At 41.0% G+C, this 13,944-nt stretch overlaps 1 protein-coding gene and 1 pseudogene across 6 annotated transcripts in view; both read right to left on the reverse strand.

Moving 5' to 3' along the window:
- Positions 1-13,944, reverse strand: part of LOC102148130 (cell adhesion molecule CEACAM6-like) — a 436,353-nt gene that overhangs the window by 119,093 nt on the left and 303,316 nt on the right. For all 6 annotated transcript variants that reach the window (XR_011422390.1, XM_070224516.1, XM_070224514.1 and 3 more), the window contains one exon: positions 10,701-10,752. Coding sequence is in view for 5 of the 6 variants with exons in the window: in XM_070224516.1 (XP_070080617.1) it covers positions 10,701-10,718 (18 nt within the window). In the remaining variant the exon portion in view is untranslated. The remainder of the gene's footprint in view (positions 1-10,700; positions 10,753-13,944) is intronic.
- LOC138915925 (poly(A) polymerase alpha pseudogene) lies at positions 6,561-7,628 on the reverse strand (annotated as a pseudogene).

Genomic DNA, 13,944 nt, shown 5'->3' on the forward strand with positions numbered 1-13,944 from the left:
AGACTGGCACAGATGTCAGCTCAGTAACAATCTTCCTCAAGCAAAAAGAAGAAGATTGGCAGTGGATGTTAGCTCTGGGCCAATCTTCCTCACCAAAAAAACAAAACAAAACAAAACAGAACACTGAAGGGCCAATTTATACGCTGTCTTACAATTAGGTATAGGAAATATTCTCTTTCCCCAGTGAGACACAATGTGTATCCCCACAATACAATCTGAAATACAATCACTTCATATAAAGCCCAGAAATACATCAGTTTTTCTACAAAATTTTTTTTGAATTCCATCAACTCTTACACCTCTAATCATAGTTTTCATTAGGACCTTATCAACAGGTCTTGATCTTGTAATTTTGGATAGGGGAAGTATTCTCAGTAAGACCTTTTAGAACACCCTCAAGCAAAGTTGATATAACCTCTTCATATAAAATCAGCTCAAATATTCCAACCTTCATAATCTTATCAACACTTATACTTTTACATATTCTCAATTTAATTGAAACCTGAGTCAGGGTCTCAAGGCTAGTCATTATTTCCTTTGTATTTCCTTTTTAATTTGGCCTTTTCATAGATACCAATAAAAATTATGATGAGAGGTCTCATATTTTTTTCCCCAATTTAGAAGTTTTTCCAATTTAAACAATCATCGTCTGCCCACATTGATGAGCAGGATCTTAACAGCAACTCATACCAATAAGCTTAACCATGAATGCAAGAGGCATCCCCAAAAGACATCCAGAAAGTTCACTCCCAAAAGTAGTCTAAGAAAGCAAAGGCCTTCATTGCACAACAAGCAACGAAGGTTGAGATGACAAAGGCCCCTAATGAAAGCAATGGGGACCCCTTGTGACAAACTCCTCTGAGAGCCGACACAGCCAGATAAAGAGAGTGTGTCCTGGAATCCCAGTCTACTCGATTGGCCACCAAGATGCATGTGGTACATGCATCCTCCAGATGGCACAGACCAAAAAGTTCACAAAGCCAAGTTCCAAAGACACAGAACAATACAAAAGAAAAGCCTCATCTGATGCACACTAACAGCTTTATCTAAGCATTTGTTCTCTCACACCAAGTTAATACCCAGGAGAGAGGAGCTGCAGGGTTGGGGATCGTGTGTGCTTTAGAGAGTAACTTGTCACTGCACTGACATTTTCTTGAAGTTGGTGTGGAGACCTGTGTCATTTGCCCCATTCTGTGACCAACATATTACTTGATGATGGAGACTTCTTGAGGTAGTGAGTGCCCCAGTGGCTCTTAACAGCTTAACCTGTGTCCACCAAATTTTCAGTCTTTTTGGCTTCCAAGATGCCCTTAGCAACAGTTTTTACCTCAAGTGCTTATTCCCAAACAATAGGCTTATAGAGATGCACATGTCTTATGATGAATGACAAAAAAAGACAGAGACAAAGAAAAATACTATCTCTTGGAGGAAAACAATCTGCAACCAATGAATACTCAACCAAATTTCCTAGAGTCACTGAGTCCAAGAAGCTAGTTTCACTAATATTTTCTCCTGCTAATCTAAATTTAGAAAAACAAAAAAACTCACTACTCTTGCTTCCATTGGACAATGCAGGCAGACACCCAGGAGACTGATGTGGTAAGAACTTTTACCTCCTGCTGACTCTTGTCAGGGGTCCCAGATCTTTCAGCCACGGTAGTCCAGGAGCGTTCAAGGTCCAGCCAGTGAAGTTTTATCTCATCCAAGCTGACAACTGTAAGGGAGGAAGACAAATCCTCTACCCTCTCGGTCCTTCTGGCTGGGCTATGAATTAAATTGACATGAGACAAAATAACAGAAGAAAATCAAACAAACCTTTGTAACATGTACACACAGGAGAAACCCAAGAAACTGGGTAACTCGCCAAAATGGCAGAGGCTGTTCCCTTAAATACTATCTTCACCTAAAGACAAAGGAAGATGTGGGGGTGGGGGAAGTCAGTTACAGGAGATTACCAGAAAAGCACAGTAAACAAGAGTAAGGTTATTATGCAGATTTAAGTCCTTGCCTTCCACATTAAGAGTTTCTAGGGATAAGGACATCCCCCTTCTTTCTGGTACAGAGAGGGAGATATCTTTACAGGTGGAGATTTCCCTCAGAAATGTGAATAAATATCTCTTTCAAAGGGTAAGTTCTACTTTTCAGAGCTTTTCCCATGTCAGCAGTTCTTAAAAGTAACCAGTCCAAAATAATCCTCATGCCAAAGAGACACATTATCGGGTGGTCAATTCTGATTCCCCACAAGGGTAAGGGTATTATAGAGAGAAGGAAAATAATTAGAACAAACCCAGACATCAGAGAGTAAAATGCAGGTTCAGGACTTACTACATAGATGAAGGGAACTATTGGGGCCATGCTACAGGGTCTTGGAATGGCAGCCTAAGGAATTTGAACTTCATCCTGAAGATGACAGCAGTCACTGGAACACTCTAGGAAGGTCAGGAACAGGACAAAAGAGCATTTTCAGGAAGATTCCTCTAAGAGTATTAGGCAAGATCACTTAGGGAAGTGGTTCTCAACTCTGGCAACTCATAAATTACCTGGGAACTTCTGTCTTTTCTTCTTTTAACTTTTCATTTTAACCTAATTTCAGACATTCAAAATGTTCCAAAAATACTCAAAGTCCCCCTATACCCTTCGCTCAACTTCCTCAAACATTAATGCTGTAGATAACCTCAGTATCATTATCAAAATCAATGAATTATCATTGATAGAATACAATGAACTAATCTACAGATCTTGTTCAAATTTCATTGACCTCCCCACTAATGTCCTTTGTCTAAACTAGGATCCAATCCAGGACTGGACAATACATTTAGCTGTTTTTTTTCTCCTCAGTCTCTTTAATGAGGGCCAGTTCTTCAGAATTTATCTTCAGGATCTTAATATTTTTGAAGAATGATGGCCACTTTGTAGAATGACCCTCAGTTTGGGCTTATCTAACATTTCCTCATGATTAAACTTAGGTGATGCACTTTTGCAAGAATACCACAGAAGGGATGCTGTGCCTTCTCAGTCCATCATATCAGGCCAATGATATCGATATCGCTCCTTACTGATGATGTTAACTTTGAACACTTGGCTAAGGTTTATCCACTGTAAAATGACTATTTTATGTGGAAGCTTTTTTAAACTACCAATGCCTGGGCCATACCATACACCAATCCAATCAGACTCTCTGAGGATAAGGCACGGGCATTGGTAGGTTTTAAACATGCTGCAGGTGATTCTAACCAGCAACCAGGGTTGGAAATCACCAGCTTAGACAATGAAGATTAGAATCCTGGAAATCAGTAAGGAAGCCCGTCCTTGGGTGTCTCTTTTTAAAAGAACAGCCATTGGATGCACAGATAAATATATGCGGACATTAGCATGGACCCATGGTAGGGGAAATGAAAGACAAAAAATCCCCTCATTGAGAAAGCGATAGGTGAGTAGACTGCTGTCCAATAAGAAGAGAAGGCAGGACTCTCAGTGAAGTGTCCAGTCCTCTTGGTCTAATTTCTCTCCAGACCTCAGAGAAACCTTTGCTGCAGCAAAAGCACACACCATGTAATTTTACTGTCATAAACATGACCTGAGCTACTAATTGCCACTGAGGGAGGGAATTATGGATCATGTGATATAAATATACCACTACACATGCAAACGGGAACACTTTCAGGGATGGGTGAATGTAAATTCACAGAATCTAGGTCAGAGGTACACGACCTCCCATAAGCAACCTTACCCTCCTCACTTAGTCTTTTGACCTTAATCTCTTTTGATGTAAGAGAGTAAGGACCCTGTTGTAAATTTCATGAAACAACAAAGTGTACACATCTCCTGTCACCAGGTTGTTGAAGTAATGATACTGTGGTAGACTTCCTTAGTGTTATTATCTTGGAGTTTCCACAAAGAGATTTCATCAACCCCTCCCTTTGGAAGGGTTATCTGATAACACGCAAAGGGAAACACCACAGGAAGGACCCTGATAAGAACTAGCCCTGAGGTATTCACAAACTACTAGGATCTGGTGAGGCTGGTGCAGGAGGAACTGCCAGTCAATAAGTGACAAAAGAGAAGGCAGCTCAAATACAAAGGGTGTACTAATAAAGAATTCACTCAATTATCCCTCAATTATTACACAGTCAATTATCCCTCAAGACTCTCTATGGGGTCTCACTGAGAGGGATGGCACATAATTAAATGCTAACACATGGGTGAAATAATTTACAGACAGATGGGATCAACTGGGTCAGGAATGGCTGGGAAAGGTTTCAGGAAAGAGGCGGGATGCAGGTTAGGCTTTTAAATGGTTGAGTCCTAGGGAAACAGAGACAAGAATAAACACAAGCACAGGGAACCAGGTATCAGGCACCACTGTAGAAGCTAGCTTTCAAAGGGACTTCAGGAATGAGAGTGGGTTTGCATATGTTATTTTATTTATTCTCTCAACCACCATAAGGGTTATTTCAGAGGAGGATGCTGATCATTCAAAAGGTGAAGTAACTTGGCAAAGTCAGTGGTGGATCTGGGATTAGAAAGTAGTGATGTCTAATTCCAATATCCATGCCAATACCACTACCACTGAGAGAGGACTGATCACAGTATGTCTGGTAAGAGGAAGGGGCAGGGATGGCTACAGCAGAAAGACAGGGTTAAGACACAGGGAAGTTAGGTAGGCTTGCTAACGTGGGACCTTGTGTTGTACAGCCATGAAAATTAGACAGAGACATTTGAACTCGGTCTTGTGGTTACGGAAGAGCCACTGAAAGTTTTGAGTAAGGGAGTCACCAATGTGAAACCTTTGAGCAAAGACCAATGGGACGGGGGTGAAAATGGGAGTTCTGGGTTCCTAAGCTAAAGAGATGCCACTAACAACAGTAAAGAGGGGCACACAATATAGTGGAGCAAGAACTGCACTAAGAGTCAGAAGCTTGAGTTTAAATGTAAAAAGTTACACAATAAAGTCATGGCTACATCAGGCAACCCATATTCTCTCTCTGGACTTCAGTTTCTCCTCATCCATAAATTGGGTGAAGTGAGACAATCTCTAAATGATCTCCAAACTTTGCTACTCAAAGTGTGGCTCCACCAAACAGCAACAAAGCATTGTCCAAAAGCTTATGAGAAGTTCAGAATCTCAGGCCCCACCAGAAGAATCAAATCTGTATTTAAACAAGATCCTCAAGTGATCCAGAAGTGCATCAAATTTTGAGACACTTCTCCAAATTGTTCTGACTCACCTCAACTCTGTCACTTCACAGGAAAAAACAAAAAACAAAACAGAACGTTTTCTTATTAACTTCATCTGTGCTCTTTTCCTAATCCTAACCTCTCCTCTCAGACTTGCCCACATCCAGATAGAGGTCTTAGGAAGACCAGTGGGGCAGCACTGTCTCCTGTGGCCAAGATCAGTAAACGCACCGAAACTTAACACTCCCACTAGTAAAGGAGCAGGTGGATTGGCAGAGGAGGTGAAGTCCAAGCCACAGTTAGATAAGAGAATCAAAACCACCCACAATGACCGGAAGTAACTGTCAGATAGAGCTCAGCCTGCATCATAATGTCACATTTCAAAGGGCAGTTTTTATAATACCTAATAAAATGTGGTATTAGTGTGAAACCTGGGCTCCAAGCAAAGCTCTGCCCTTTGTTGACACACATAATACACAACCAACCTATAAATCAATCTTGGGGTGAGCTTATTATGAGTCAGAGTGAGGATTATAACCTGGGAAGGCCTTAGAAGGTGTTCCAGAGAAGCCTAGGTTTCAGTACAGTCTTACATCTTTTTAGAACAAAGAACATACATTAAACACACCCAGGTTATATTTCCATCAAAATTTCAAAGGGGCATTCAGTTGAAAATTAGCAGTTCAACATGACCCTGATGTCAGGAAAGGGACTAATCTGGATGTTACCAACAGGATGTAGGAGGTGAAGCATCCATTCTTATCTTAAGAGATTGCATTCTTTACTTTAACGGATAAGCAGATGTACAATGTATGTTTAATAGGGCATAAGTCAGTCTTTTTAGTTCAAGCTTAATCAGTTTTGAACTCGAATAGTTACCCATATACCTCAATATGTGAAAATCTCTTGTCATCTTGTAACTTTCAAAAAAACACTGTGACAGTTATTTTCAGACATCCAGCCCCTGCTGGAACTCTGCCAGCAAACTTACAATTTTCCAAGGAAACTAACTTTACTGTATCAGTTCTTTTTCCTCCTGAGCCAAAATGGGTCTGATGCATACTCATCAAGCCTAGCCCTACTCTGCATAGGCATTGAAATAAGTTTAATACCTTTTCACACAACAGACATTCAAACACCATGCATCCCTGCCATCTTCCCTCAGCCACTTCCCAATTTACATATTCTGAAGTCCCTGCACCCTCCTGTCACTTTCTGGTGGGCAAGCGAAGTGTGTCAACCACAAGGGAAACTCTGAATTCTAGGTGTGTTCTAACCAGAGCAGCAGAGCCACAGGACCACCTGCTTCTCCATCCTGGGTGCTACACCTATATGGAAGAAGCCAAAGACCATTCAGCTGATTTGAGGATACTGCTTTCCCTACTTGTGATGCTGCTCAGGCATCCTATACGTGTGTAGGTGTATACTTTTCACTCAGTTTTATTTTCAGTGTCTACAATCAATTTTATTTTAACATAATCTAAACACGTACTATTTAGAAAATACCCAGAAAAATTTACATATGAGAGTTGATGTTATTGCATTTGGATACAGCTAGCAAGTTCTTGCTGCTAGCATAGCCCAGGAAACAACACTGAGGATATCTATTATATTGGAATAGATGTTGTGGCGTTTGGCCCACAGATTGATGGCTCTCAGAGTTAACCTGAAGTTGTCAATATTTGGTACTAAATGTAGAATTTCATCAGTTACCCTGCAATCATTAAGACTTCTTATGCATCTTATATCTAAATTTGTAAGCATACTGTCATCTCTTAAGTCCAAGTCTTCTGGAATAGTCTGCAGTGCTCATCTTTCAAACAAAATATCAAATTCTGTCCCATCAAAACACAGTTTGATAACTGGTACAAATGCCTCTCCAACAGCTCTTAAATCTTTTACTTCTTCTTGTAATTTCAATTTATCATAGAATGAAGTGAAAAGTCACTTCGATCAGCATGTCTGGGTGCAACACACAACGCATCAATATCAGCACCTTTTGTATGTACTCCTAATCTGTAACATCCAAACTTAAAATTTTTCCTCCAAACTTTTCAATTACAGATTGTGGAAGATTCTTGCTGTCACTGATTTCTCGTATCCATTCTTTAACCAGGTTATTTAATTTTCCCGAAATTAAAACCCTGTGCTGCACTTCCTCTTCCTCTTCAAAAACCCCAAAAGCCTTCAGAGTCTCAATGCATTTCTGTGTAAGCAGGCAGTCAGTCTCCTTGGGGGCTGCTAAGTGATAGAAGAGATAATGCCATAATGCCTCTGTGGCAGCTGCGTTTGTTGTGATCCCTGCATTGAAACTGGAAATGGCATCGTCTCCTGTGCCAGCACCACCCAATCACTTCCCCTACCCCGACTCCCCACTCCTGCAACCACCACCACTGCCACTCTGGGCATATCCACTGAGGTGGGAGGGAGGAACCTGCCTCAGCCCTGGGTCTAACCCCACTCCCACGGACAATTCTGCCACTTTAAACTCAGTTTTATTTTTTAAGAAATATTTAATAGAGCCTGCTATGTCCTGTGCACTGGAGAGACAAAGATGAATCAGACCTGGTCCCTGTACTCACTGAGCTCTAGGTTATGGGGGGAACCTGATTCAAAGCCACCACATTACAGTTCAGTGGGGAACACCTCGATAGAGGTAAACACAGACTTTTTGGCCCATCTCATCAATCCTACGAAAATCTTCCACTCTTAGTTTTCTGGGCTCAGTTTTTCTCATTTCAAGCTCAAAGTGAAAAACAAAAAAAAATGTAAATGTCCAGATGGTCCTTTTTACAGTCATGGTTGGATTGGATATGTCCTTCTGGCTAACCCAAGGTGTCAGAGGCTCCCATTTCATTTTGAATGTGCTCTCTCTCCTATTAGCACTCACCACATGTGCACATGCAGCAGCCAGGCAGCTGCACACTAACAGAAATTCTAGCAAGTCAGGAAACTTGACTTTTAGTCCTGTAGCTTTGAGGCCAAGTGACTGTGTGATGTTGAACAAACCATATAACTTCCTGCACTTTCATTTCCACTTCTGTAAAAGAAAGCATTTGGATTAGATCTCCATGGGTCTACATGTATAGTAAGAGCTCCTCAGAAGCAGCATCACCTCTTACTCCTCTCAGGAACCACCACCTGGCAAATACCAGGCACACCTTAGGTGCTCCAATGTTCACTGAATGCATGTATGAATAAATGACAATTATTAGAGCAACATTAACCATGGAATCGATCAACAAATATTTCTGAATGACTGCTAAGTATGCTGCAGAGTAGGGAAACCAAATAACTGTGGCGGAATAGTATTTTCTCCCCACTTCCCTCTTGCCTCATTCCCAGACGGGGGTCTTTGTTAGTCAGAGAGACTGAGCTGGCACAAATAATGTTCTGGAAGTGGGCTGTAAGTAATTGTCAATATTAACAAGAGAAAATTCTGTTTGTCTTGGGGTTGTTTCATATCAATGGACCTGAGGGAGCCAAAGACCCCTCTCGTGTTACACAGGACCCGCCACCCAAACCCAAGTCCATGGAGGGGAAAATCAGATAGAGTGAACTGACAGGCAGCTGGGATGTGTGCAAAGTAGAGGAGTAAACAGACTTGGGGACCTGGAAATTAGCATTGATCAATACTATTAACTAACGTACAAATATTCAAATTTAGCGAATCATCACATTAATGTCCTTATTCTGGTCCAGAATCCAATCCAGGATCCTACACTGAATAAAGTTATCATGTTTCCTTGGTCTCCTCCAATCTAGGGTAGTTTCTCAGCCTTCTTGTCTTTCCTGACCTTGACATTTTTGAAGAGTGCTGGTCAGTTATTTTGTAGAATGTCCATCGATTTGGTTTTGTCTGATGTTTCCTTGTGATTAAGTTCAGATTATGCATTTTTGGCAAAAATATCACAGAAGTGAGGAGTGCCTTCTAGGTGCATCCCATCAGAATGCCTATGATACTGATAACTCTCATTACTGGTGATGTTAACTGAACACTTGGTTAAGTGCTGTCTGCCAGGTTTCTCTACTGGAAAGTTACTATTTTTCCCATTGTAATTAATAAGTATCTTGTGGAGAGATACTCTGAGACTATGCAAATATCCTGCTTCTTCTCATCATACTTTTGTCTATTAATTCTTATAGTCCATTGATGATTCTTGCCTACAACAAGTATTACCATGGTATTAGCCAAACAGTGATTTTCTATTACCATCATTCCTTCTACATTTCTTAGCTGGGATTCTACCCTAAGAAAGAGCTGCTCCTTCTCTCCAATTTATTTATTCAATTATTTATTTATATAAGTAAAGACTCATGAATATTTGTGGATTATAAGCCATTGCTATTATTATTTATTATTTTGTTCATATTGTCCCCAAATCGGCCATTTAGAGCTCCTTGAAGTTGGCTTCTGTGTCTTCTTCATATACCATTTGTTTAGCAGTTCCTGACTGACACCACAAGATGTTTCTGGCTCATCTTGTACAAATTTCCTGCCCCGGCCCTGAAATCAGCCATTCTCCAAGGAGCCCTGGTTCCTTTCATGGGAGAATGGGATTCACAAACCATGGCCAATGGTACTGCCCATTGCACTAGGTGCTATTGCTTCTAGGCGCTCCAGTAGATAGAGCTAGGAAACAGACATAAGCATACAAATGCTAATGTGCTATTATTAGCCCCATTTTACAAATTAGGTAAATGAGGCACAGAAAAGTTAAGCAACTTGTTCAAAATCACAAAGCTAATATGTGGTGGAACTGGGAAGTTAAAATTATGATTGACCTACCACAAGTCTTAACAAGTGGGAAGTTTTACACAAACGAGTCAGGAGAAAGCAACAAGCTTAACTTTTCAGCACAGATTCTCTCTTGGGAAAAAACTACAAGTCTAGAAAAATAACCACAATAACTATCATGTACTGAAAACCTACTTGGGCACTGAGCACTAGGCACCCACAGTAGCTCATTTATTCCTAACTCTTCAAGGTAGATACTATTGTCCTCATTTTACAAATCAAAGAACCAAAGACCAAAGAAGCTAAGTGATGTGTCCAAGACTACAGAGTTAAGTGACAGAACAAGCAGTTGAGCCCAAGTCTGTCTGGATATAAAGTCCATTCTTCTCCCACTGGATCAGTATTTTCCAAATTTGATTTTAGGTAGAACATAAATTAGCTTTTACTTTAATATTTATAGGTTTATTTGAATGCATGTTAGAAAAAAATCTAAGCATATATCAAACTCGTAACCTCACAGATAATATTGCATAGGATGAGGCTGTTTGATCAACTACATTTATTTAAAGAAAAATTATGAAATAAATAAAAGTAGAAGTGATAAAAGCTATAGCAAAAAATATAAAGGTCATCCAGACATGTATGAGGGTTGAGACATTAGCCTATAGTAACATGCGGCTTCATTGTCAGTGACACCATGAAATTAGAGTTATCAGAGCTGCAGAAAGAAAAACAGGCTAACAATCTTGGACCCAAGTTTTAGCTCCAGATTTGTCACCATTACCTTTGGGAACCTGGGCATTTCTTTCGCTCTCTCTGGACCTCAGTTTACCCATCTGAAAAAATAGAGATAGTGATTTAGTTAATTACTACAACTCTTTTAAAAGCAATTTGGTAATGATATCAAGAAACACAAAGTTGTTCTTAACTTTTGACCCACTAATTCCACTTTGGGAATCTTGCCCAAGACAATTAGTACAACATTTGGAAAACAGTTACAAGCACAAAGAAATTTATCAATATCCCAAAATAAAGCAATCTAAATATTCAGCAATGAGAGAATACTTAAGTAATGTGAAGCACATATACTTGTTGGGAGTGTTACACAGTCATTACAAATCTCTGCTATGAAGACAACAAAGGAACATGCTTGTAAAGTGAACAGAGGCCGGCCCGGTGGTGTAGTGGTTAAGTTTGTGCACTTTCCTTCAGCGACTGGGAGTTCGCCGGTTTGGATCCCAGGCACGGACCTACGCACTGCTTATCAAGCCATGCTGTGGCAGGCATCCCACATATAAAGTAGAGGAAGACAGGCACGGATGTTAGCTTAGGGCAAATCTTCCTCAGCAAAAAAAGGATTGAGGGCGAATGTTAGCTCAGGGCTAATCTTCCTCAAAAAAAAGTTTTAAAAAAAAAGGCCCAGCCTGGTAGTGCAGCAGTTAATTTCGCACATTCCACTTCATTAGCCTGGGGTTCCCCGTTTTGGATACTGGGTGCGGACCTACACACCACTTGTCAAGCCAAGCTGTGGCAGGCATCCCACATATAAAGCAGAGGAAGTTGGGCATGGATGTTAGCTCGGGGCCAGTCTTCCTCAGCAAAAAAGAGGAAGATTGGCAGCAGATGTTAGCTCAGGGTTAATCTTCCTCAAAATAAATAAATACATAGATAAAGTGAACAAAAAGAAATTTGCTCACATGCTGTGGTTATCACTATATACAGAAAATCAAATGCAGGAACATGCCAAAATACAAACAGATAGTAAGAGTAAAGACTCCTTCATTTGTACTTTCCAAATTTTCTCTAATATAATTATACTACATTTAGAATGAAAAAAACATCTCAAGGCAGAGATTCAAGTAAATAATCTGCAAGATTGCTTCTGGCTCTAATATTCTATGGCTTTCCTCTGGAGCTAGGAGTAGAGGTCAGATGAGAGTAAACTATTAGAACAGTTGGGATGGCAGGGGCTAAGGATGCCTGTTTACATTACTTTAAGAGCACATGAGGACACTTGGAAACCAATACTCAGAGAAATAAATGCTCTATATGTACGACAGAAAGGGCACGAGTCTGGGAAATAGGAGAGCTGGATTGAACCAGACGATCTCTGAGGGTCCTCTCTAGACAACTTGTCCAAACTATATGTATAACTGTACAATAATAGAGTTCCACTTAAATACAATGAGCAACTATGTGATGGCTGGTAGTAAATATCAGAAACTATTAAACAGAGGAAGCCTCATCTGGGCCCAGTACTAACTAGCTCCAGCTCTCAAGTCTATAAACCATCATGTTTGATTGTCACAAAAATATTTCAGGTATCACAAAATGGGAATAAGATAGCACAGGTGATAAGACAGACTTGAATAGAGGACAAAAGAGGAATGGATTTGTTCCAGGGGAACAAAGCTAAATATCATCCTCTTATACTTGAACTGAGATTATGGATTCAAAGACAGCAAACTTGGAGCTCAGGTGAAGATTCTGACTGGTTTATCGGATAATCTGCTCCCTGCTCTCATTTCTTAAGTCATGAAGACTTTAAAGTGTGTGTGAGTAGGGAGTGGGAGGATGTAAGGTCTTGATTACCCCCACCTTTTGTCCTCTCTTCCATCCTAAAGCCATTCTGTCTCCACTTATCTCCAGCTAAGCTTTTCTCTAGGCCCAATTTAAGCTTCAATTATTTATCCATTTAAAATACTCCTCTCTTGAAGTACCCCAGATCCATAAGCAAAAAAGGGAAGAGAAATGGAACTGCAATGACCTGAGTAGGCCAAAGCTGGCAGACCATTTCTGTTGGCCCCGTCCCTTTCCAGTGCTGGCAAGTGAACTGTTTCCTTCTGACAGCGGTCACCAGAGGCCACAGCAGTCAAGGCCAGGCTTCTGGGAGCTGGCTCCAGGCAGGTGGTCAAGAATGTGAGTGCAAAGGTCAGTAACTCAGCATCAACTACAGCAATGCACCATTATGATCCCAACCCTCTCCTTTGAGTCCCTCTGAGACCAGGTCAGATGTTATCTGAGTTGACCTTAGCCATTCTCCTCTCCATCAGCCCACCACATGCAGCACCAATGCTTGCTTTCTTCCTGAGACTCAGGCAAGAGCTGTACTCCTCCAAGGTGAGGGAAGACCTGGCTGAATCTCTAGCTGCCCCCTCCCCGTGACCCTTTTCTCCAAGAACTCAGGGCTGCCATCCAAAAGCTTCCTGGATCTTATTCTCAACCTTATTTTACTCAGAGATAGGACTGAAATCAGAGAGGCAAAATGGCCTACCTGAGGTAAAGCAGAACCTACAAGGCAGACACCTAGGTCTTATCCCTTATTTTCTGGTCTCCCTAATGATATCCTGATGCCCCCTCTAAACCTGCCACCAAATTATTACCAATACAGCTCAGGCAAAACAACTCAGAAGAAGTCCTAGGGCTCATATAACTGGATACCTCTATTGCTCTGTGTTGACCCCTTTCCCCACCCCACTGCAGTAGGAAACAATAACTGAAAGGAAATGAAGATGGCAAGAGGAGCCCTGCCCTATTCCCTACTCTTGAACATATTAACCCTCCCATCTAAGTAATACTTCCCTTATTTTAGATTGGCTCCTGAGAGCCCCTAAAAGAAAACCCATGACAGTGCTTGGACTGCCACAGAAGTAGTGTCCCTGTGATCATTTCAAGGGCAATGTGAAGAAAACCAGTAAGTTTCAAAATAATGACCTTCCTTTAACCAGAGTCCCTCTGTGGAACGAACTAGGGATGAATCAGGGGTTGAGAAGAGACAAGAGAGGTGAAATGAAGACCAGGATAAGCACACATGTCAGCCCCTGAGACTCAGTGTCAACTTGTGGGGGAATAGGAAAAGGAGAAACAGCAGGATCAAAATCTCCTAATACAAGAAAGGATTCATCAAATGTTTACATTTTAGAACTGCATTGCTCATCAAAGTGGAGGGAGATGGGGCTGTTGGGGACCTGGTCATTGATCTCTGAAGATGATGCAGTGTCAGGGTCAAACAGAATTTGATTCCTCCT

This window comes from Equus caballus, chromosome 10 (assembly GCF_041296265.1).
Source record: "Equus caballus isolate H_3958 breed thoroughbred chromosome 10, TB-T2T, whole genome shotgun sequence".
NCBI classification, from domain to species: Eukaryota; Metazoa; Chordata; class Mammalia; order Perissodactyla; family Equidae; genus Equus; species Equus caballus.